The following is a 23,608-nucleotide window of genomic DNA, read 5'->3' as shown; positions in this document are numbered from 1 at the left end:
TCCCAGCTCACATTTGAGGACTGTACTGGTTAGGTGCTATACAAACACAACTGCTGTTCTTGTGAGGTTGTACTAATAGTCTTCCACCTGTAAAGCCAAAGTCCTTGTTATGATTTTGGTTGTACAAGGCTGAGAGGTGAAGTAAAATATAATTAGAAAATTTCCCTGTTACTGAAACAAGTTTCTTAAATAGTATTATTTAAGTTTGTGTCATTTTTTAAATTGGGATATCTGTGAAAGATGCAAGGTATGCAGGCCAATTCCTTTGAACAGCAGAGCTGGTCAGGATATGCTTCACTTAGTTGAGACAAACAGGTGAAGTTCAAGAAATGGAGTAGTGGTTGGAAATAAAATAAATATTTTATCTACAGCATTAGTGTGTAAGGAGGATTTTCCTCTTCATCAGCGGGTTGAAGGAGCTGTAAGGTTGCAAGCAGTGAAGGGGAAAAAGGCAGACAGGGAATATGAAGTGACTTATCTAGCAGGCTGTTGGCTCTTTGGAGTTGTGATTATTACAAACTGCAGGATTCATTCATTTCAGTCTGGCTGCCCATTTTCTCTAAGTAATCTTTCCCATGTTGCTGAGCCTGAGTTTTTTTCAGCTTGAAGTGTTTTGGGTATAATTAATCCTTCTATTGTTTTTTAATTGCTGCTTTGGAGGAATGAAGTAGTAGACTTCCTAAACAGTTAATTTTGATGGTGTATTTTAGTACTGTGTGTTTAGTGTGCTTCATATTTGTCAAGAGAGTAGTAAATTGGTGCTGTGGAGAAGATGAGGTTTATGAGTAGCTGTGCATGTCCTTGTAATTACTTTTAGATTTCTAAAATTATTTTCCAGGTAAGTCCAAAATCCTATTCTGAGGCAATGCTTTTGTCAACCTGCTTTAATGTTAGTGCAAGCAAAAATTCTTCATGATATTCTTGATGACAGGTTTTTTCCTGCTCAGTGAAAGACATTAAACAAAGAAACTTCTCATTCTAATCTTATTTCAGGTATTTATCTGTCAGACTTGACATATATTGACTCTGCCTACCCCTCAACAGCAAGCATTCTGGAAAGTGAGCAAAGAACAAATTTAATGAACAACATCCTTCGAATTATCTCAGATTTGCAGCAGTCGTGTGAATATGGTAAGCTAGTGTGTAAATATTGCAGTGTTAAAGAGAAGAATTTAAAAAGCTTTAATTTTTGTCTGCTGTGATTCAATTTAAGTAGGGCTGGACCTCTGTGCATGCCATTAACACCCTCCCTCATCCTCTGAGCCCAAAAGTCTGGGTTTATTCTGGTATTGTTGGTTAAGACAATCACCCATCAGGGTGAGGAGACAGAATAAAATTGCCTTTCTCTTACATAGAGCAAACTGTAGTATATATTTTCTGATGATAAATGTGTAGTAGTACATCATACTCAAGAGTAGTTTTACTGGTATTTATAAGCTTGTATCCCTGTGTTCATAATTTTATGACTGAATTTTAAAAATAGGATTTCTTTTGGAATAGTACTTTTACTGGAGATAATAAAATACACTCAGCTTGTCTATTGGACATTTATAGTTCTGTCCATAGATCAGATAATGTATTTATTTCTTCAAAGGTGGTTTCCCTCACAGTCCTTTTCCTATTCTAGTAAAGTCCTAGTGCTGTGTTTGTGATGGTGGAATGTGAATTAGCACAGAATTGTGGCTTCCCTGAAAGCTCAATGTAAAGACAATGGGGGCTGTGAAGGAGTCCTCAGACTCCATGTTCCAGGTCTGGGCCTTTGGTTTGGCCAAGGATGTTGTTTTACTTTTCCCTTTCGTGTGCTCTGATGAGCAGCTCCGGGGTTTGTGTGTGGGGGGAGTGTCAGCTCAATGCATGGGAATTGCTATGAAGTTCTAAAATTTCAGTATCGTTAGGGCCTGTAGTTTGTACCTCTGTCTCACATAAAAAGGCAAGAAATCGGAATCTGTTCAAACAGTTTCTGGAAAAAAAACTTTGCTTACCAATGAGTGGCCCAGTGTCAATGAATGCTGTCTGTTTTCCAGATATTCCTATGTTGCCTCATGTCCAAAAATACCTAAACTCAGTTCAGTACATAGAAGAACTACAAAAGTTTGTAGAAGATGACAATTACAAGTAAGTACAAAATGCTGTAAAGTGACCATAACTTATTACAATATTACTTCTATAACTCAAAGCTTGTCACTTATGAGATTGCACTTGCATTGGAGAATTGTATTATATTATGTGGGTGTCCTGCCAGTGGCAGGGGGGTAGAACTAGATGAGATTTAGGGTTCCTTCTGACCCACACCATTCTGTGATGATGCCCTTCAGACACAGCAGCTGTGAGCAGCTGTGGTTCCAGCAGGATGTTGTGCTCAAGGCACTTTCCCACATGCTGAAGGGCAGATCTGCTCCCTTTTTTTCTATGCCAGACTGCACCAAGCCCTTGCTTCAGGTGGGTTTGGTCTGCTGAGAAAGAGACTTTCTACACATGGCTCACCTGTAACACTGCTCTGTCATTAAGAGGAATCCTGTGGTTGGAGATGGCTTAAGTCATTCTTTATCAGAACAAAACCATCTGTGCATCCAGTCCCAGGTTTTTACTGAGGGTGACTTACAGCTTTCACTTGCAGATAATACTTCATTTTATACTTTCCTCCTTGATTAGGTTATAAAGTGTGAGTAAAATGTAAGCACTTGGTTTTTGAGAGGCAAGTTCTCTGCCTGTTCCTCCCAGCCTCCCACCCAAGGTTTCCATGTCCTTAATTAAAAGATTATTACTGTAATAAATGATTTGGCATCCAGCAAAACTGGGGGAGGGAAATCTCTGGCAAGAGACAGGAACTGAGGATAGGAAACACCCTGAGGCAAATCTGTTGCCTATGAAGGAGGGTTTTGTTCATTGGCTGATGTGCTCGAGGAGGTTCCCCACCCATTCCCATCCTGCCCGCCCGGGAAGTTTGTCACCTCAGAGGGCTTGAATTGGTTGCTTGTGCAGCTCCCTTGGAATGGCAGAAGGGGGATGCACACTTCAGGAGCAGCTGTGCTTTGCCATTTAACAGCCCTGACTTGGATTTACTGAAAGGCAGCAAATGGGGACCCTTCAGTTTATGTCAGAGAACAGTTAACGAGGACTCAGACCTCGCTTCTCTTCTGAGCTTTGTAAGTTGTTCTCTGCCTGTCCCTGTGGAAGCATCCAGCTTCACCTTTTTCCTGGGATGTTCTACAGCCTGATTTGGGAAATGCCACTTGTCTATCACTGAGAGTAAAGCTCTGTGGTCAAACATTTGAAGGAAGGAAAAAAAAAAGCTAACCCAAACCCAAGTTTCTTACCTGCAGTGTCTCCTTAGGACCCTGTATTCATTAATTCCACTCTCCACCTTCCTTCACCTTCACTGGCTAGGACTCACTAACAGTGGGAATTTGATTGATGAAGGAGCTGCAGTCTCTTCATCCTCTACAATCCATGTTTTGGTAGCAGGGCAATGACTGGAGACAATGGCACATAAATCAGAAGCGTGGCTGCTGTTCACAATGTCTGGTTTTGCACTGATGGGTTTTGTTCATCTCCAGACTGAATGTTTTTATGGTCAAATTCTTCTTTTCATCTGAAGAATTGTTCTTACTTAAAGTGGCTCTTCTACTTTTCATCCCCTAAGGTGTCTATCAGCAAAAAGGTTGAAGTTAGAGAAAAGCAACTGTGACTTGAATACATGTTTTTTTCTTCCTAAAAGATTTTATTTGAAAAAATTAAATTATAAAATTGTAATGAATCATTGCTATACTGTCTGGAATGGGAGGGAGAGGAGCTGTCAAACTTTAAAGTCTTTCTCCCCAAAATTAAATAGATACTTTTTCAGTGTTAGTAGTTTCAAAGATTTTAGTTCTGCAAACTGTATGGACAAGATACACTTAATCTTCCTGGAGTTATCTGCCCCTATAGTCTGCCTTCTTTGGGCCTGCTGGAAATGGCATTAAAAAGCTACAGAAAAAGCTTGAATTATGGCTGAAATCAAGTTGATAATGTATTTTCCAAAACACAGAAGAGGATTTTGGCTTTTGGACCAGCAAAGACAAAAGGCTTGGTGCTCGGCACACTAGTGCACTTCATAAAAAAATTTAAAATATGAAGTGTTCCAAGAATAAATATTTTAGCCAAGGTGGGAGGAGAAGTTGTGTATTATTTGCAGTTTTATTTTTCCCAGGTTTTAGCTGGAGTAGCAGTTTAATGTGTGTGCCAGCCATCCCAGGGCACTGAAGGTCCTGGTGGTCTGTGTGAACCAAAGCAATAGGCAGGAAAAATCAAGTTTGGAAATAGTGTGTGCTAAAGATAACTCTGCACTGTTTGTATTACCTTCGTAGTATTCCTTGCAATCACAGAATCAGGCAGCTTGCAATCATAAATTTTAAAAATTCTTCTTCATAAACTTATATTTTTATTTCCTGATAAAGTAATTTTTAATGTTTCTTTAATGCAGACTTTCATTAAAGATAGAACCAGGGACCAGCACCCCCCACTCTGCTGCTTCCAGAGAAGATTTAGTAGGTAAATGCTTAATAAATGTGAGAAGACTTGAGGTTGTCATGTGCATTATTTTAGAATTGCAGACGTGGAAAATATTTGCCTGAGGCTATAAAGAAGTGTGAAGTTTAAACACTGCATGTTTGTAATAAAAAGTCTAAAGGTGATCTGTAAAGAAGGAATTGAGTCATTTTTTTAGGTTCTTGTAGGTATTGTGGCACTAAGTTGTTGATGTCATTTGGGGTGAAGAGCTATTAAATATTCATTCTTTGTTGTGTCTAGACAGAAGGGCCTTCATCTAAACTTTTCATGGCATAATATGCTTCCAAAAATGAACATTCTTCTTGGTCAATGCCAAAAGTGGTTGAAGGCAGGAGTTTGAAAATGTAGAATCAGTGGGACATGCCCAGTGCTGGTATAGTAAATGCAGCCACCTTTAGGACTTGCAAAATACTTCCACTGGATGGTCTGTTTGAACTAAGTGTGTTTGGTTTTGATCCTGTGCAAAAATCCTGAAGTGAGGGGTTTAATTATCAATAGATCAATGAGTTATACTGAAGCTATCTGTTAGAAAGGGAGTTTAGGAAGTTTTGTGCAATTTTTCCATGATTTTCTGATAAGTCACCCTGACAGTAATTCTGACACGACTTGGGAGTAATGTCTTTTTTCTTCCCAGGCTCTGAAGTTGGAGCATCTCCACAAAGTGGAAGGAAAACTGTTGCAGCTGAAGGAGCCTTGCTACCACCAACACCCCCTTCACCTCGAAACCTGATACCCCACGGACATAGGAAATGTCACAGTCTGGGATACAAGTCAGCATTTTGCTTAACCTAAAAATCCTGAGCTTTCTGGTTTTTTGAAGTGACATATCATCTTTCAATACAAAAGCTTTGCTTGTAAAAAGCAGCACGACTTGTACACAGTACTTCACTCACAGAGCAATTTGTGGCCAGGGAGCAAGCTCAGAGCTATAATGCTGGTATCCCAACCAAAGAGAATTAATCAAAATAGGAAGGCTGAAGTTTTGATGATAAGACTAGTCAGTGAGTTAACCAGAATGGCTGTCTCTGAATGACAAAACTGTCACTTTTTAGTAATTCAATGCCACTGTAATTATTTCAAATTCAAAAGTATATCACTGCTTTATTGGCATTTTTACAGGGAGACCTCCTTTATGGACTTTCTTTGTAGACTGACTCTGTTTAGTAATGGCTTCAGGCTTTTTCCATATAATAATATCTTGATCATTATCTCATAATTTCCTTTGTCATGTCTTCAAAATGCAAGGTTGCATCTACTCAGTAAGGAATAACTTCTATTATTTGTTTACCTTTAATGAGCTAGAATGCAGCACTGCAGTTGAATTATAGAAGTGTTATAGAAGACAAAAATATAGCGTTGGAGAAGACAAAAATAGAGTGTTATAGAAGACAAAAATACAGTGTTATAGAAAACAAAAATAGCATAAGATACTGAAAGTAATTGTTAATGTACTCCTGAGTTCCTCTTTGTTACTACTTTGTGCAGTTTTAAAACTGGAAATTCCTACCAGTAATTTAGGTAAATTAATTTATCAATTTGCGTACAATTGTTTATGGCTTGGCCATGATTTAGGTTGCCACACAATCCTTCAGGATGTTAGAGCAGCTCCTGGGAGGTTCCAAAGGCGAGGTTGTCACCTTGTGTCCTCGTTGATTTCCAGTTTCATCCACAAGATGAACACGGCGGAGTTCAAAAGCGCGACATTCCCCAACGCGGGGCCGCGGCACCTGCTGGATGACAGCGTCATGGAGCCCCACGTCCCCTCCCGAGGGCAGGCTGAGAGCTCCACCCTGTCCAGTGGGATTTCAATAGGTAGGAGCTGCAAACACACCCAGGCACTGCCTGGCCTTTTAATGAAGGTTTTAGCACAATTAGCTGGTGATTGAGCCTGCAGCAGGGCTGTTCCAAATTACTGCTTCTGTTGTCCAACAAATCTGAGAAATGTAGGGGAAGGAGGGTGACTTCGTTTACACACCATGAACTGAGAAATTATGAAATTTTTTTTTTTTTTTTTTTTTTTTTTTTTTTTTTTTGGGGTTTTTTAGTTTGTTTGGTTGGTTTTTTTTCCTTTATCCCCGTTAGTGGTAACAGCTTCGGATACTCCTCTTCCTCAGTGGAGGTGAAAGGAAGTACAGGACATCATTTTCTATTATCTTTTTCGCTCCTAAATCAATTCAAGTTTTATAGTGGGATTTCTATTTAAAATGCCATATTGACTTGACAGTGTAAATTGCTGACAGTTTTAAGAGCATAATTTCTAAATGCTTCTGACTTCGACAGAAGATAGAAATCTAACTTTGAAGTACCTCAAAACTTGTCAGAATCTACTAAATTTTGATAAATTATTTATCTTCATATATTTAGGGTGATGCTTTTTTTGAGAAGTTCTGCTTCCTGGGTTTCCTCTGTGAGAAGAGGTGCTCTTTTTTCATGTTGCACACAGATCTTTTAGGTGGAGGGAGGACAGGACACAAGTGCCTCTCAAATCCACCTGTTTGCAGCCAGGGCTGACAAATGGAACCTCTCACTGCAGTCCTTTTCTTCAGAATTATTTGTTTGATAGAATTCTATGGTGTTAAATTTTTATGCATTTATGTTGATGAAAGATCCTTGTAGTGCTTCACATTTCTTTGGATAACTGAATTTTAAAAGCAGTTTTGTTTTTTTAGCCTTTGTGGAAGGAAATAGGGTCACAGATTGTCAGATGATGCTGCTTTCAGGAGCTGTACATGTATTTTCTTGAGGAGAAGGCCAGTGGAATTAGACCAAAGTAGCTGGTCTAAGTGAACCTGTTCACATCAGACAGCTTCCAGTATTTAATGTGCATTGCCTGTCTCTGTTCCCTGCAGGCTCTCTGCTGTGGCAAAGTGTTCCATTTCAAAGCCATCCATCAGGAATGGTGCTTCTCCTCAGCATCCAGGCAGCTTCCATTCCCAGGGTTTGCATGGTGCAGGAGAACCAAGCTTTTGTCACCATTGCTGAAATGTAGCATTGCCCTTTTCTCAGGGCAATGTTTTATGGGTGTTTTCTACCTAAATAGCTAAGAAATTCTCTGCAGTCGATCCTTTTTCTCCTGAGTAAATTATTTCTGAACTTCCATTAGAGCCTAGCAGGGAAGGTTTGCCAGAACTGACAGGCAATTTCTCATAAGGTACAATTGAGACCCAGTCACCATTTTTATATTTTGGAGAATATAGGGTTTTCCTACTTTGTCTCCTCTCTGAATTTTTCAATTCTGTTCTCTAGCTCAAGCATGACCTGACAAGCTGGAACAAAATTGCCACTTCAGAAGACTTGCATAAATGACTTGTAAAACAGCAACCTTGGGCATTTTGTGCAAGATCAGCATTTGTTGTTAGAAATTCCCCTCTCCCATTCTCTTTCATCTCCAGCCTCCCCATACTCAGTTTTATCACTGTTTTGACAGTCCAGCAGCGGTGTTATTTTTGCTGCTCCTTGATGATGAAAATTTCAATGACAGAAAAGTTTGATAGAGGTGCTAGAAATATATATGGAAGAAGAGGGTAGGTTCTGGAGGTTTGCAGTATCTATTACTGCAGAATTCTTGGAAATGTAAGTTGTCTGGCATTCTGTGCTGCTGCCTCAGCAGGATTTAAGGAAGTTGATTGAAGCTGCTGAGTTCCTCCATCATGTTTGAAGTAGTCTGTTTACTCAGGACTTGGAATTAGTACAGTCACTGCAGCAGAGAGGAGGTTTATGGTATTCTACAACACAGCTTCAAAAGACTGTCAGGAAAATGTCTCCTGAATGTGTGTACTGAAAGGAGTGTTATTCCTCACCTTGCCCATAAATGTGGATTTAAACCTGTTGCTCTAGAAACAGGACTACCTTTTTTACATATAAGCCTATATGGGACTTTGCTTTTTGGGTAAATGATCCTTCTTCAAAACATGGACAGAGTTTCTGCTATGTCAGCACCTTGAATGTGCCTTTAAAGACAACTGTAATGCTGCTTTAAATCACTCCTGTGTTTTGAGGGCTCAGAGGTGTTTAGACCTTTCCAGTCCTTTCATATTGGAGATCTGATAGGATCTGCCTCTGTTAAATATCAAAACACCACCAGTGTAACAACACTGTCCACAGGAATCCATCAGCAATCTGTAACCTAAAGCACACATTGAAGTGGTGATGGACATTTTGGTTATGCCCTGCTGGGAAAGGCTGACAGTCCACTCTGGGAAGGGTGCAGAGCATGTCACAGTTTTTACATCCATGTCATTAAGCTTTCACAGATGAAGAATATACTAACTGGGTGGTTTTTATTGCAATGAATGATTCCTAAAGCAGCAGCAATGCAGAAAATGAGACAGGTATGGGGTTTACTCAGAACAGGCTGATGTGTGATGTGACAGCCATGGTCAGAGAACTTTATCAGATTATTTTCCTAATTTCAGCTGTTGGAGGCTGAGTGTGCCTCAACATTCAACTCATTCTGAAAACAAACAAACTCAAAAATATTAAAGATACAGCCTCTTTTACATTGATTTCTTGTGCTTGGATCAAAACAGTTCTTGTTCCCAGAGCTGTGGGAAGGTGTTCCTTAGCTGATGCTCATGTGTTATGCTGGAATCAGGGAGCTGTACCTCTGGTTCTGTTGCCATCCTCCTATATTATAAATAGGTGCTTGTTATCTGGACAGAAGATTTTAAAAAGTGAGAAATCTTTTTCCAGCAGTGCCAGGGCTATCCTAATAAGAGGGAAGAAACACCTGTCCAGTCCCATATACAGTGTTAGATGAGAAATGTTCTCTTGAATTCAGGAGTGTAACAAGAGAAAATAGTCTCTTTAAGTTTTAGGTATTTATAAAGTAGATGACTACATTTGAGCTGGTTACAGTTGGAGCTCTTTATAATCACATAGAGAATTTAAATCCTCAAGGATATGATTAATCTCATTCTTAGGTGGGTGGCTAAAAAGAGGTTATATGGCTTGAGTCCTTAAAACCCCACTTTATTTCTGTTGATTGCAGACACTTTTGAGAGACAGCACAAGCAAATACAGCCAGATGAATAGTGCTGAAAATGCCTGCTTTGTGCAGAGAGTCCAGAATATGTGCTTTCAGTAGATTGGGACAGATGCTTTTACTTTGCAGTAAAGGAAGTTCATTGAGAACCCCTGCTCACTATCAGCCAGGCCTACAGCCACAAGGTGGTTTTGTTCTTGGAGGGCTGTGTTTGGATGAGGTCACTGTTTTGGTGAGGTCACTGTGTACACTCTGCCCTCCTGAGGTGTGAGCATTGCTCTTGGCTGCCTTCAAGGAACCACCTGCACACTTGTACCACCTGTTCTCGTGCCTGTATTTGCCTCCTGTCACCTCCTCACCTAAAAGTAGGATAAATTAAGATGATTTTACTAGATCCTGGTTCCACTCAGAAAGAGCATGAAACTTCCTTTAATTCATAAGATATTTTTCCAAAGAATATATGGTTTTCTATTAATTCCCAATTTTCTTACAGTTTTAAAGTATTTATTGCTTAAGTGTGTTCTTAAGTATCTTTGCAAGAATGTTCTCAGAAGCTTTGGATTTCCACCATTTCTTTCTACCAGTTTGGCTCTGCTGCATTAGTGAATTTCTTAATCTGGGTTTGTTAGAACAGCAAATTGTTCAGATAATTCTTAAGAAGTAAAGGGAGCTGTGTAAAATGGGCCCCTCTTTTGTGAGACAAGTAGGGTAAGTATTAGTACAAATCCTAGAATGTCTGTAATGGTGTAGTAGGGTGGAAGGGGATTTTGTCACAGCCTGAGGGAATGCCTAGTAGATTATTTGAATCTGTTTTGTGGAGGAAGGTGAACAAGAAGCCACACATTGCTTCTGTGTGGCTTTTCTCCTCTTAGAGCATCTAACCTAGAGGATGCAAGGTCATTTTACTAAGGAAGTTATTCTTTGAGAGTGCTGTCTCATGTATACCACTTCAAAACAGAGTCAAGGTATGAGCACAGGAACACTGCTGAAATTGAGATTGTAACTTGAGGTGTTTAAAAATTCAAAGGAAACAATAATGGGTTGTGTTTGTAGCAGTGTTGGGTTAAAATTCTTTTTAAGCTATTTTTTTCCCCACTTATTTTTCCTGATCTGCAATGATATGGATGAAAGCTCTGGAAAAACTAGAACTCTTGAACATTTGTGTTTGTTTGTGTGTTGCAATCACTGGAGGATAACTTCAGCCTTTTTGTTCTAATGCAATTGGAGGAATTAATGCTCTAGAGTCAAAGAAAGAAATTCTAAATCAGTGTGAATTAATGTAAGAAAGTGCCTTTGTAAGAACAGTACATTTCCAAACTAAACTGGATGAAATGCTTATGAGAAATCAGCTTTTTAATGAATTCCTCTATTAAGTCACCACCTCGAAGTTATTGAATTCTACAAGGGATTATATTTCTCTTTAAATAAATGAAGTATAGGTGTAGGTGTACAGTGTATGCATTTACTTTCAGGGGTCTTGGCAGCCTGTAGAGTAGGGAAGACCTTTACACAGCCAGTGTTTGTTTGATTCTTTAACCTGTACTGTGCTGTTCAGGTGGGTAGGACTGAGTCATCAGATCAGATTTCAGGTAGGGTTTCAGGCAGAAGAAATATGTCAGGTTTATATATATATATTTTCTTTCTATGAGTGTATGGATGCCTGTCTTTTGCCTTAAATCTGGATACCCAGACATGCTATTGTGAACTAGTGCTTTTTTAGTGATAGGATAAATAAAAAACTGTATAATATTAGAGGTTAAAAATGCACATGTGGGTGCCTGGATTTGAGAGGGGAAGATACAGTCTAGCACTCCAGTTCTTCCCCAAGAAGAACTTGATACTTTTTTGGTGCTGTTTGCTCCAAGGCTCACTCTCTGGGTGTGTTTACATCAATGTAGTTACACAAACCCCGTTTCTGCCCCATTTTTATCCATTTGGTTATTTGCTTTTGCTGATTTTTCAACATGAAACTCAGTATTAAAAGTTTCTATCAGTTCTCTGGCATGATACTGCCAGAGTTCCTGCCATCTGTAGTTGGTGAACTGGGGAGCCAGAACCGAGCTGCTTAAACTGAACTTAAATAGTTAAATAGTCATGAAGTACATATGAGGATTTGCAGTGTGCTTGTGAACTCACCAGAGCAGGGCAGAGCTTTCAGACCATGGAGCCCATCTCTGAGGTGCTGGCTGGGCTGGGCTGTGCTGCAGCCTCTTGACCAGTTCTGTGTGGTAGAATTTTTGAGTTTTCATGGCAGAATTTGGAGCTCTGCTGGGTCCGTCCCCAGCTCTGGAAACGCGGTGTAACCGGAGCCAGGAGAGTGTCGATGACAGATTTGGGAAAGGGAAAGAATTTTTAGTCTGAAGACTTTTTAAACTCTTTGGGGTTGGTTTGTTTATATTAACACCTGTTTAACTTTGGGGACTAACTTCTGGATAAAGAAAGCCTGTGTTAAGTGTTCAATATCCCCAGACTTGGGGCAGCGAGTGGGTGCCGTGACCAGGGGAGTGGATATGGGATAGCACAGGCATTCCCTATCCCATAACTGGGAACCTCATGCTGTTTGTGTGCCTGGAGCACAGACATCTCACAGACATCCATCTGCCTGTGCACATCTGCAGATGTGAGCAGAAAATTCACATCTGAACACAGCTGCAGAGCTGGGGCTCTGCAGACAATCCTGAGCCTTCTCAGATAATCACCAGCACAGTTAGCAAAAAAGCCATCTTGCCAAATGCTGTTATTCCTAAGATAGCGAAAAAAAAACTTCATAAAGATTTAATTTTGTTTCAATCCTGCACCATTAACTTATTAGCAATGTAGAAAACTAGGAAGATAGTGTTTTGTGTTAAGTGGCTTCTTACATAAAGCCAAAATTTGTTTAGAGCTTTAACTAACAGAAAGAGCTTATACTACCTAGGATTTGTTATTAAGTTTAACCTGAAGAACTTGCTTGAGGTTGTTGGAAAAACTCAAATATTGAGTACATACTTGAGAAGAATTTAAGAAGGTGATATATTTTTAGAGTACTGAATGAATGAAATATTTCCAGTTGAGGTGACACTCAAATAGTGCACTTAATGTTTAAACAGAACTTGGCTAGACATCTAACTTTTATTAAGTTAAAAACAGTCCCTTTTACCTCTGTTTTGTTTTGGAAGGAGGGATGTCAGGTATTTTGTTTTGCTTTTCAGGAAAGGGGTGTTTTTTTGTATCAGAACTTGTGTCTTGCAAAGTATCTCCCAGAGGGTTTTAGAATCTAAAAAATCCTGTTGGAGGTGTTTTTATGTGAATGTCAGAGGAATAGTCAAACACTAAAATTCAACCTTTTCCAGGTTTTTGTTACAATTTTTACAACCCCTGAAGGCATCATTGTCAATGTTAAATCAATTGCTATGATGTTTTGTCCAGTTTTTATACAAATTGATGTTCCTTTTAAGTGTAATTGGTGATTGCTGTATAGATTTAACTTTTTAAGTGAAACTTTTGGTTTACAAAGCCCCCAAATTCTTGTAGGTTTTCTCACTGTACTGATACTGTACCAAGGATTGTCACTTTGTTATAGGTGACATTTTAGCTCTTGATCTAGATTGCTTTGCATTTTTACAAAGCAACACTAGCTTTTAAATCTTTCTATAGTGTACTTAGCACAGCAGTTGACTATAACTTTGTTTGCAAAGCTGATACAGTTGCCATCAAAATACCATTTTAGGTAGAATTTTAATGTATCAGCCTACTTCCAGTGCAAACAATAACTTCATAATACTGTCTTATTAGGGGGTTTTAATTGTGTGGATCTATCACGTGGGCCTAAATTAAGTAGAGCTTTAGTCATATTAAATCTGTACTTCTTGCTAATATAAAGTGAAATCTAAGCAGTAGTAAGAAGATAAGTAAGATTCTAAGTATCCCTAATGCTTTCAGTGCTGGCTGAATGACTTGACAGAAATTGCTGCACCATTTTGCAGGACAGATTGCTCCAAGTAACCACAAAGAAAACTTCAATTTTATGCAAGGAAAACTATTTTCATATTGGGGTTGAACTCTGCCATCCTAATTGTCATTCCAACTGCTAAAAGGATTTCAGCACTTAAGGTCTTACTATGGGAGATGGTACCACAAACAGCCTTCCTCAAAGACAGTCAGCTGGGAGGTCCTACCCAAAATTCCTGCCTAAAGTTGTCTCTGAATTGTTACATCTGATTCTGTCTCCTCATTCCTAAACCATGCTACTTATAAATGAGAAGAGACTTCATGTTTTGCCTTGCAGAGAATGCAACTGTGGTTTTATTAGGATGGAATAAATCACTGAGCTTTTCACTGTGATGTGGATTGTAGAATTTGCTGAAAGTATTGTGTGACAGTTATTTCTTCCAGGAAGTGATAAAGACTTTGCAATAACTTCTTCTGTAAGAGCAGGCTCCACCTGGACAGGTTACTGCACTGGTTACTCCTTTTTTATCTGGGATAGTTCATGATTTACCTGGTAGTCTTTCTGTATAGAAGTGCCTGGGATAACGTGGAGCTGAACCCACACATTCTCTTTTCCACGTTGCAGCTCAGGTGTGAGTTGTGCTGAGCAAAACTTCTGATTATTGTTATGGCCACTCCTTTGCTCACCTGCCCTGTGGCACCTGAATGTTTGCTGATAGATTCAGTCTGAGAGGGTCACATGAAGTGCCAGCACTTACTCAGCTCAGAGGAGGTGTAACTCAAGCAGGAGTAACTGTGCTGAACTCTTCTGTGCACAGAGCTACCAGCTGCTGTCACCCTCCCTGCAGCTGAATGCTTAAGGATCAGTGATCTGCACATGGAAGCACTAAAAACTTAAAGGCACTTCTAGAGAGTAATGCAAGTTACCTGCTGAATGTTTTACCTCCCTGCTTGCAGCCCTTTATGCCTCCACTGGAAGGAGTGGAAGGTGCAATATTCACCTTCCCACAGCTGAGTAAGACACACAATTTACCTGTTGAATATTTTACCTCCCTGCTTGCAGCCCTTTATGCCTCCACTGGAACATCAATTCTGTATTTCATAGCTCCTTCCACTACACAAATGGCTCTTACTGTAGAGTTGGTGTGAACCAGGTTAGGACTTGCCTTTAGGAAAAATTCAGAATAAGCTGAGACCAAATGATCTAGTATCCCACAGAGATGGTGTTAATATGTGGATGTTGAGCTAATGTTTGCAGAAGAGGCATCTCACTTGAATTGGCTGGCAGATAAAGGTTTGTATTTTCTCTTAAATTTTGCACAGAGGGAACTTCAGCCCATGCTGAGATTTTCATGGCTCTTGGCTGGAATTACCCCTGCTGTGTGTAAATCTTTATTGCCTCCATTTTTACTCTGTGTTTACTCAGTGAATATCCAGACCTACTTTGTACACACGATTTTTCAGGGCACTGCTTTTCCCTGCTGATTTTCTGTGTAAAATTACAGGGAACTGGTTCCCATTTTCAACCTCTGTTTCTCTGAGGGAACTTTTGAGTAAGGAACATTGATTCAGATTTTTTGTTTCTTTTTTTTTCTGGTTTGTTTCAAAATTATTGTATTATTTTATTACTTTCCTTTTTATATGGGTGTTCAGGCAGCAGAGCAAACAAGGTGGCAAGTTAGTTTGCTAAAAGGTGGCTTCAAGCATTGACTGACATTGAATTGCACTGATATTTAGGCTTTGGGATTATCTGGAGCCAAAAATGTTGGTTTGAAGTAGTGAAAAAGGATAATAGCTCCTGTGGGCAGCTGGGGTGGTCAGAAAGGTGCAGAGCAGCAAGACAACAGCTTGGAATTGTGTATAGAAGCTGCTGATTTCTGTTAACAGCATCTCTATTGATAATTATTTACTGATTTTTTTAACATTACAGATAGCACCCACCTTGTCTCTATATTTAAATGCTCATTTTCAGTGAGATTTAGTGGATGGGATTTAGTGGAATTGTAAAATTATTGTCTTATTTATGGGACTGCCATGAGTGGATACATCAGACTTCTGGGTTTTGGGATTGTCCTCTATTTTCATTGTTTAAAATGAAGTGTTTGTGGATTAGTTTACAAAGTACAGAAGGAACTAATACTGTTGTGATCTGATAGAGTAAGTGGGAGACAGCTTTAAAAATTGTTTAAGGCTTCTCAAATCATGTATTGGAGATTTAGCAATGAATTTACACCTCTGTGTCATGACTGTGTGTGACTTGATAAGAAATTATTTAAAAAGTGACCTGTTTTTCTAAATGCAGACAAATCCGTGTTTAGGATGTTCTTTATATTTTGAAAATAAGGTTCCCATTTATTAGTGCTCCTTTTCTTCAACTTATTAATGTGGAACTAGACCCTGTCCCTTCAATCTCCATCTCAGTGTATGTGAAATTCTTGAAGCAAATCACAAAATGTTTTTCCTTGTAGTATTTTACTGAAGTATTTTTTTGCATTTCATCTTAAATATTCTGATATTCAGAATCTCAAATATTCTGATTTGTTTAGATGCAATTGGCAGAGATGGTTTGTAGATGAAGAAATAATAATAATGTAGATGAAGAAATCTGTTGTTATACTCCTCTAGGTAGCAGTGATGGTTCTGAACTCAGTGAAGAGACTTCCTGGCCAGCATTTGAAAGGTAAAAAAAAATTGTGTTTCTGTGTTTCTCTATCTACATTGTTACTTAGAGTCTCTCACTCAGTCCTGAAAATGATGCTTTTTTCACTGAACTAGAACTAGTGTTCTGCCCCTAAGAACACTAAAAAGCTGTAGGAAGTTCACTGGATCTGTTAGAGCAGCATAGCAACACCTTCTGCTCACTAATGGTTATTAGGACTTTTATCTAATGAGGTGCTTACTCAGTGCACACATCCTTGAAGGAGCTCAGCCAAAGAACCATTAGACCCCAAAGGTTTTATATATGTGGATCTCACTTGTGCTGTTTGTGTTTGATTTTCATTTTCACTTTTCCTGAGACACTCATCTGTTCATAGTCCCTTTGCTCTCTTTTCATTGACATTGTCACCTCTTTTTCCTTCACTGTTACACAACAATGCCCCTTGCTAATGTCTGACTTTGTGGTCCAGAATTAACAAGTTGTTCCTTTTCCAGCACCTGTGAGTGCTCAGGTGGCATTGACCACTTCAGCCCATTCTCATGTTGTATTTGAGAATGTGGGAAAAGACAAACAGCTGTAATTTACAAAGAAAAAGGTGCAATATTCACCTTCCCACAGCTAAGATGCACAGTACAGTGCATTGCTTGCTTCTGTAACACAGTTTCAGGTAATCCATCAGCTTCAGGGTTACCATGAATGACTTTTTCTACCATGCTTTTACATTTTTCCTAATGTAAAAGGAATTTTTGTCAAAAAACTTTGTCTTTTTAGTTGGGAGCTGTTACCACAAACATTCTGATTGAACTCATTGAAGCAGTTAAAAGTTCTGTCTTAATTTTGGAAGAAGTCTTTGAAAATCTCTCTGTGCCAAAGGTGAACTCCTGGATGCCTCATGCCTTAAATATGAATGCATGCATGAGGAAAGGCCCTTAACAATTTCATCAGGTAACATTCCACATGAGCAGAGACCACAAATGGGGTCAGAAAGGCAATCTCATAACTTGCAGGCTGCATCACAGAGCACATACAACATTCAAAAGGTTTTCTTTCTTTCCCTTTCCTGCTGCCTTAGGGAATTGTGTATTGGTATCAAGTTGTTTCTCAAAGATAAAAAGTTATTAAGTTAGAAAAAATTGTGAGTTGAGTGTTGTTACCCAGAGCAGCATAAGCAACTTTGAAATTTAAGTTTAAACTTAGGATAACACTCTTCAGAAATGTTGTGTGGACTTCTGAGACCAAGCAGGGGCTCCCTGTGCTAATGAGAGCTGGCAGCCCCAGGCTCCCCCAGTTAAAATGTTTGCTTCAGTCAAACTGAAGATTCCTCCTCCAAATTCCACTTGCCTTCTGTACTTGCCTCTCTCCTGAGAGAGCTTTTGGGAACCCTGTTGGAGGTTTCTGGTGTTTCAGGGTGAGTTCTCTTGCCTGTTTCCAGGGAGAGGGACAGGGTTCCTTACAAACATTCCCAACACCATGTGTGAAATTCCTAGAGATCTGCAGCAACCTTGAGTCTGTTCCTTGCTTTATAAGATGATGAGGCATGTTTTAAAATTTAATAGGTAACACACTGATGTGCAAGTGTCAAAATTTAAGATAAGCAGAGAATGTCTCTCTCTGGTTTTGGTCTGTACAGTGAAGCACAGTGGTTTCCATTCTTTATAAAGATATTTAAGTGAGGGAGAGGCATTAGTTAGCTGGAATTATCAACTCTGGCAAAACTGGGATACATCCAGTGTTAATGAATGTTTTCTATGCAGTGCAAGTAGGAATTCAGTATTTCTGTGGGTTTTAGGAACATCTTTGGTAGGAAGGCTTAAATCTGCATTGTACCCCTTAAGAGGAAGAAAACAATTCCTCCACACACAGATTCCCCAAGTAACAGAAGGAAATGTAAAATGTATTCTTGTTTTTCCTGGCCTTTCTGCTTGTAGCTGAGGAATGCAGAAGGGGTGAGAACTAAAGCCACTGATTTTTTTAAAGTGCAACAGAATCTTAGTTTGAAACTTGAGAAAGAGGTTTCAGCATTGGAGTGTCCCTTCAGGCCAATCAAAATTACTGGAAGGACTAAAATTTCAAGTCCTTACAGTTATATCCTGTTAAGGGCAGTGTTTTAAGTGACACTTCAGTCTCACTGGTTGTCATCCTGAGTGTCTCTGAATAGATTTCCCTGAAATAGCAGGATTCCAAGAGTGGTAGCCTCCTTGTTATGCAATAAAAAACAAGCTTGAAGGTAAGAAGAAAACATACTTAATTTGCATGCCATATGTATTCAAAAATAAACAGCTCATTTTACTTTATTTTTCTTTATTGTTTTATTTGCCTATATCTTGAGTGTGTTCTGAAAAGTAATTCATAAGTTCAGAGATATCTGGTATGTTTAGAAACAAATGATGGCAAATTGTGGAATGGGTTAGTAGATAGATGGTGATTCATTAATATCTTTTTGATAATAAGGTTTGTACTTAACTGCCTGCTCCCAAAGAATTGCTGATCTTCAGTCTTTCAACAGAATACAAGCAGCTAGAAAAATGGATAAAAAAAAGGATGTGAGGACAAAGTGCCTCAACAATGCTTATGTTGACTTAAATGGAGTTCAGTCAATAAAGAGGATATGATTCAGGAAAACAAAGTTCAGTGAAGCAAAGCAGTGTTCTAAAGGCAGGTCTGGGGCACAGTGACTGAATAGGGATAACAGTATGGATCAGGTAAATGAATTTAAAATGTGGAGCTTACAGGTAAAGTGTACACCATAGATGAACTGGAAAATTGAAATATTGCTGAGCTGATTTCCATGTTACTTAGCACAACAGGATTTTAAACAATGTCAGGTGTATTTTGACAGAGCTTGTGGTTCCTTGCAGCCCATCAGCTTCTGTGTTTTTGTATTCATGGAAGTGAAACTGTTTTTGTAGTAACATCTCAAGTTGGATTTCAATATAAGTTTTACCAGTATGGCTCCTTTATGTTTATTTGGTCTAAGCTAAATGCAGGCTTTGCTCTAAAAATGTGTTAATCTTCAGTGCCAGTAAAACACTTCAGTATTGTGAGTTCTGACAAAGAGAACATCTGATGAAATGAAAAACCATATTATTTACTTCTGCATGCCTTTTTCTAAATAAAATGATTTGCTTTTTCTTACGTGGAAGAAGTGGCTTTGTGATATGCACACGAGACAAGTTGTGTGCTGTTGTAGCAGTGGTGCTGTTTGTGTGACTGACAGTATATGTAACACATCCAATTTATAATGGAATCCAACAGGAACAGGTTGTACCATTCTCTCGGCCCGGGGACAAGAGTGTCACGAAATGGCCATCGAGGCCACATGAAGGCCAGCAGGTACAATCCCACTGCACACAGAGGTGTCAAACCTTCCCTCTGCTGTTGGTGATTTGGTTTGGTTTAATAATTAAGTGGGTGTTTTCTGATGTTCCCTTTCTAACTTATGTGTCAAAATAAAGGTAGAGACCTTTTTCTTCAGACTTTAAACTTTTCCCTTCAATGACTTACTCTTTATCAGCATAAGGACTGTTCATTCCAGTCTGCAAATCCAAATTCTGAACCATTGGATCTTTCTATCGAGGCTAAATATGTTTTGCCAGGGTAGCTTTTGAACTGCCAGCCACTGTGGAGCAGTGCTGATAGTTCTCATGGGGAAACAAAGCTGCTCCTGGTGCTAATGGCTGGCATTCCAGATGTTTTCTTTGCTGGCAGTTCTGTTTTGAATTTCTTTGCTCCTTTTCCCTGAAATCAGAGAGATGCCTAAAATGAGTAACACATTCAGATTGCCCCCAATTTAGTATATGTAATATTTGCAAGCTGACAGAGTAACATAACTGATTATTCTGATTTCTTATGGATACAGATTCTGTCTCCAGCTGTGTCACTGTAGTTGGGAAAGAAATTGCCATTAACTGTGAAATCTCTGTCACGTTAAGAAGCAAGCATTGTCTCACTGAATTAAACCCATGTTCACATCTGTCAGTGTCCAAAATTGTCTTCATATCATCATCCTCAGTAGGTGCTGCAGTGAAAGTGTTTGTCACATTTCCAGTTTACTTTGGACATAGGATGGATGAAACAACAAATCCTGGCTTCCTTCACAATGATTTGTGGGTGCTGTTCAATCTCTTGACTTTTCTAGAAAGCTGCTGGGTTCAGCACTTTAGTTACATGCTCTGATTGACATTCACTGAAATGATTCCTGGTGTAACTTTTCACTGATGGGAAATATTTTTGAAGCCAGTCAGCTTTGTAATTTTAATCAAGCACAATTTTCTTTCCTCAGTGCTGTACCTGGCCTTTGTTTCAGCCCATAGCTCTCCAATCCTTTGTAGGGCAGATGATCAGTAGAGCACCAGTTGCATTAAAACACCTTAAAGCTGTGGTTTGGGTTTCTACTCTTTATTCCTTCTCCCTCCCACTCTCCTTGCTTTCAAATATTTTAAGGATTGTGCATGTTTGAGCTGTGCTTTGTTTTTGATGTGCTAATGGTTCTGGTGTTTCTAACCAAAAAACAGTCAAATCTTTCCTGCCAGGGCTGAAGGAGAGGTTTAACATGTACCGCAACTTTACCAATATACTTCAAATGTTTACTTTTAAACATTAATTTTTCTTGTCTTTCAGTGTTTTGAGTTTTAATTTTTTTAATTAAGGATTACCTGCTTGGCTAATTGATTTTTCTGATCACTTTTGCTTGCGAGTGTTAATTCCACAACAGCAATTCTTTGTAACAGCCAAAGTCTTTTTCCACAATGAAGTCAAATAAATAGAAAGTTGATGTTTTCAAATTACAATAAAGGTCTTTGCTTTAGTTTTTCATAATGGTTGGAAAATTACTTTAGGAAAAGTATTTTTTCACACAACTCTTCACATGCTCCTTTCAGCTCCCTAGAATCTGAAGATTTGGCTGTTCATTTGTATCCAGGAGCAGTTACTATTCAAGGTGTTCTCAGGAGGAAGACTTTGTTGAAAGAAGGCAAAAAACCTACAGTAAGATTTTTTTTTTAATAAATCAATTTTCTCACCTTCTTCCTTTGCCCAGTTATAAACACAGTAAAATGGCCATTGGGCAACCAGTTCAAGTGTCTGAGATCTCCTCTGCCTTGCTGATTAAGATTTAGGGTCATTGCCAGAGTTTCAATCCTTTTGTTTGGTGCATTTATTCACTTTGTAAGGCTATACATATAAACCAGAAGCAGAAGGCAAGAGGATGCTGCATAGAATTTTCTACAGTTACTGCTGACTTTAAAATGGAGAGAATCGTGTTTTGTCTTCCTTAACAGTAGGTAAATCCCAGCAATCTATCAATAGATGATAACCCTTAGCATTTACATTGCAAATACTTGATGATAAATTATAAATCAGGATGATGGGGGATACCTTATGGCAGCACCTAAGATGGAAAAGGAAGGGGACAGATGAACTCTGCACAAAGTGTTCTGTAGGGATTGCAGGAAGTATAGAGCAAGATGCAGAACGTTTTTGTCAGATCAGAGAGGAAAGGCACATGTTCCTTCTGCTTTCTGGAGTTTTCATGCATTCATAGGCCTGCATGAATAACAAACAGCAGCTTTGGAAACATGGCTGATGCTTGGCTGGACAGTCAGTGCTCTCATGTTCTTGCAGGATGGTGCCTCCTCTTTCACAGCTCAGTGTTATGAAGCATTTCACTTATCCATTGCACTTCTGGGTTGGTTTGTTTGTTTGTTTCCTCTGCAGGTAGCATCTTGGACGAAATACTGGGTAGCACTGTGTGGAACCCAACTCTTCTACTACGCTGCAAAATCCCTGAAGGCTACAGAGAGAAAACATGTATGTATGCAGGCACGTTCCAGTATCACCTGCCAAAACTGAAATGTGATTTCCTGGTGTAAACACTGAGAGTAGTTCATGCCTTGCCTGATTTCTAGTCAGCACTATCCTGTCTCCCAGTCAGTCAGTCACCTCATATGGATGCACCCCAGGGAAATATCATTTACAGTTGTATGCCACACCAAGAACATCTGCTTTGCATCTGCCATGTGTCTCTGACTTTGCTGGTCTTTTAGGAGGGGAACTGTGTCATTGGTCTGTCCATTTTCAAATCTCTGTCTTTGGATGATTTCAGTCTTGCAGCAGTTTGTCACGGTTTGAAATCCAAGCAAGCCCTGATGAGGAAAAATTGAGCAGTCACAAGATAGAAGAATTAAACATGCACTGATTTCATCTGTGTAGTAAAATTAGACCATTTGATTTTTCTGTATAATCCTGTAAGCCATTAACTGCAGTGGAGTACCAAACACTTCATCTGCTCAGCAGAGAGCTGCAATGTCAGATGATGCTGGAGTTCCTCTTATTTGCTGCAATTTGATCTGAAAGAAGCTAAAATGTTTTGCTTATGTGGGGAAGGAGCAAGAGAATTTTCTGTATGGATGTTAAGATGTGCATTGTTCCTGTTTGATGTCCCTAGTTAATCGTAATGATTCTCTTAAGAAACTGGGTAAAATTTGAGATACTTGAATCTGAGTTCATTCACTACTCTGAATCATTACTTGGTTGCCTTGGAAGGTGTTTCAGGTTAATTTATGCCAACTGTCACTGTAGAACACTTGCTTTGCATAAAGCTTATGGAATTTTGCAGACTGAGTTCTGTTTTTGAAATCCTTGTAAAGGGGACGCTGGTACAAAATGCTGTTTTCTTATCCTAACATTTTTATGTGCAGAGGGAGGAGATTTGAAGTTCAACATCTCTGGTTTGCAGGCTCCTGGATATTTGAAGTTGCTGTGTGGAAAGTTTGTGTATAAAGTTCCCTTAATCTAAGAGATTATTTCCCACTTTTTATTGGAAGTTCATTAGGAAACAGTATTCTAATACTCCTTACTTTCAGAACTATTTATGTGGTTTCTTGGCCATCCACCCCTACTAGCTTTGCTTAGGTAAGATTGAAACTGATCCTACTTAATTTGAACCTTCAGGCTGAAGGTTCATCAGCCAATCCTTCTGTCTTCTGGGTGTCTTGAGAGAAGTGTGTGTGTTTGGATGCATTTGTTTCTGGCTTCAGTGAAAACTTCAGGGAAGGATTCCACCTCATTAAAAGAAAAGAGCAGACTTGTAAGCTCTTATGAGTAGAAATGCAAAGTATTAAAAAAAAGAAGGAACCAGAAGAGAACTTTTGTTGGCATTATGTCACTCGCAGCTAGTTGCCTATTTTTTCTGGAAACACTGAGAAATGGAAAAGAAATTTTTGTGGTAATGTCAGACTTTGTGTTCCTGTTACTGCTGTGATTCCTTTGGGCTTTGTGCCAAAATTGCATTTTGTTTTCTTTTTGGAATAGAATGTGTATTTGTAAGTCTCCCTGGTTCACTCTTCTTTACAAAATTATGGAGGACTTTACCAGACTTGTATCTATTTATTCAGAAGCTTTTTCACTCTTCTGTGTTAGCATTTTGAAACAATCTAAATAACATGCAGGTTTAGAGAATTTGAAAAAATTGGTTAGCAAGGAATTAT

At 39.0% G+C, this 23,608-nt stretch overlaps 1 protein-coding gene across 4 annotated transcripts in view; it reads left to right on the top strand.

The window, feature by feature from the left end:
- Positions 1–23,608, top strand: part of RALGPS2 (Ral GEF with PH domain and SH3 binding motif 2) — a 115,843-nt gene that overhangs the window by 77,565 nt on the left and 14,670 nt on the right. For 3 of the 4 annotated variants that reach the window (XM_071435878.1, XM_071435881.1, XM_071435879.1), the window contains exons 9-17: positions 994–1,131; positions 2,025–2,115; positions 4,463–4,530; positions 5,183–5,318; positions 6,209–6,360; positions 16,088–16,142; positions 19,377–19,454; positions 21,002–21,107; positions 21,837–21,929. In XM_071435878.1, coding sequence (XP_071291979.1) covers positions 994–1,131; positions 2,025–2,115; positions 4,463–4,530; positions 5,183–5,318; positions 6,209–6,360; positions 16,088–16,142; positions 19,377–19,454; positions 21,002–21,107; positions 21,837–21,929 — 917 coding nt within the window. The remainder of the gene's footprint in view (positions 1–993; positions 1,132–2,024; positions 2,116–4,462; positions 4,531–5,182; positions 5,319–6,208; positions 6,361–16,087; positions 16,143–19,376; positions 19,455–21,001; positions 21,108–21,836; positions 21,930–23,608) is intronic. The other variant, XM_071435882.1, reaches the window with a different exon arrangement.

Source organism: Agelaius tricolor, unplaced genomic scaffold (genome assembly GCF_023055355.1).
Source record: "Agelaius tricolor isolate 1412-34295 unplaced genomic scaffold, bAgeTri1.0.p SCAF_11, whole genome shotgun sequence".
Classification (NCBI taxonomy): Eukaryota; Metazoa; Chordata; class Aves; order Passeriformes; family Icteridae; genus Agelaius; species Agelaius tricolor.
This window is presented reverse-complemented; position numbering and strand designations above follow the sequence as displayed.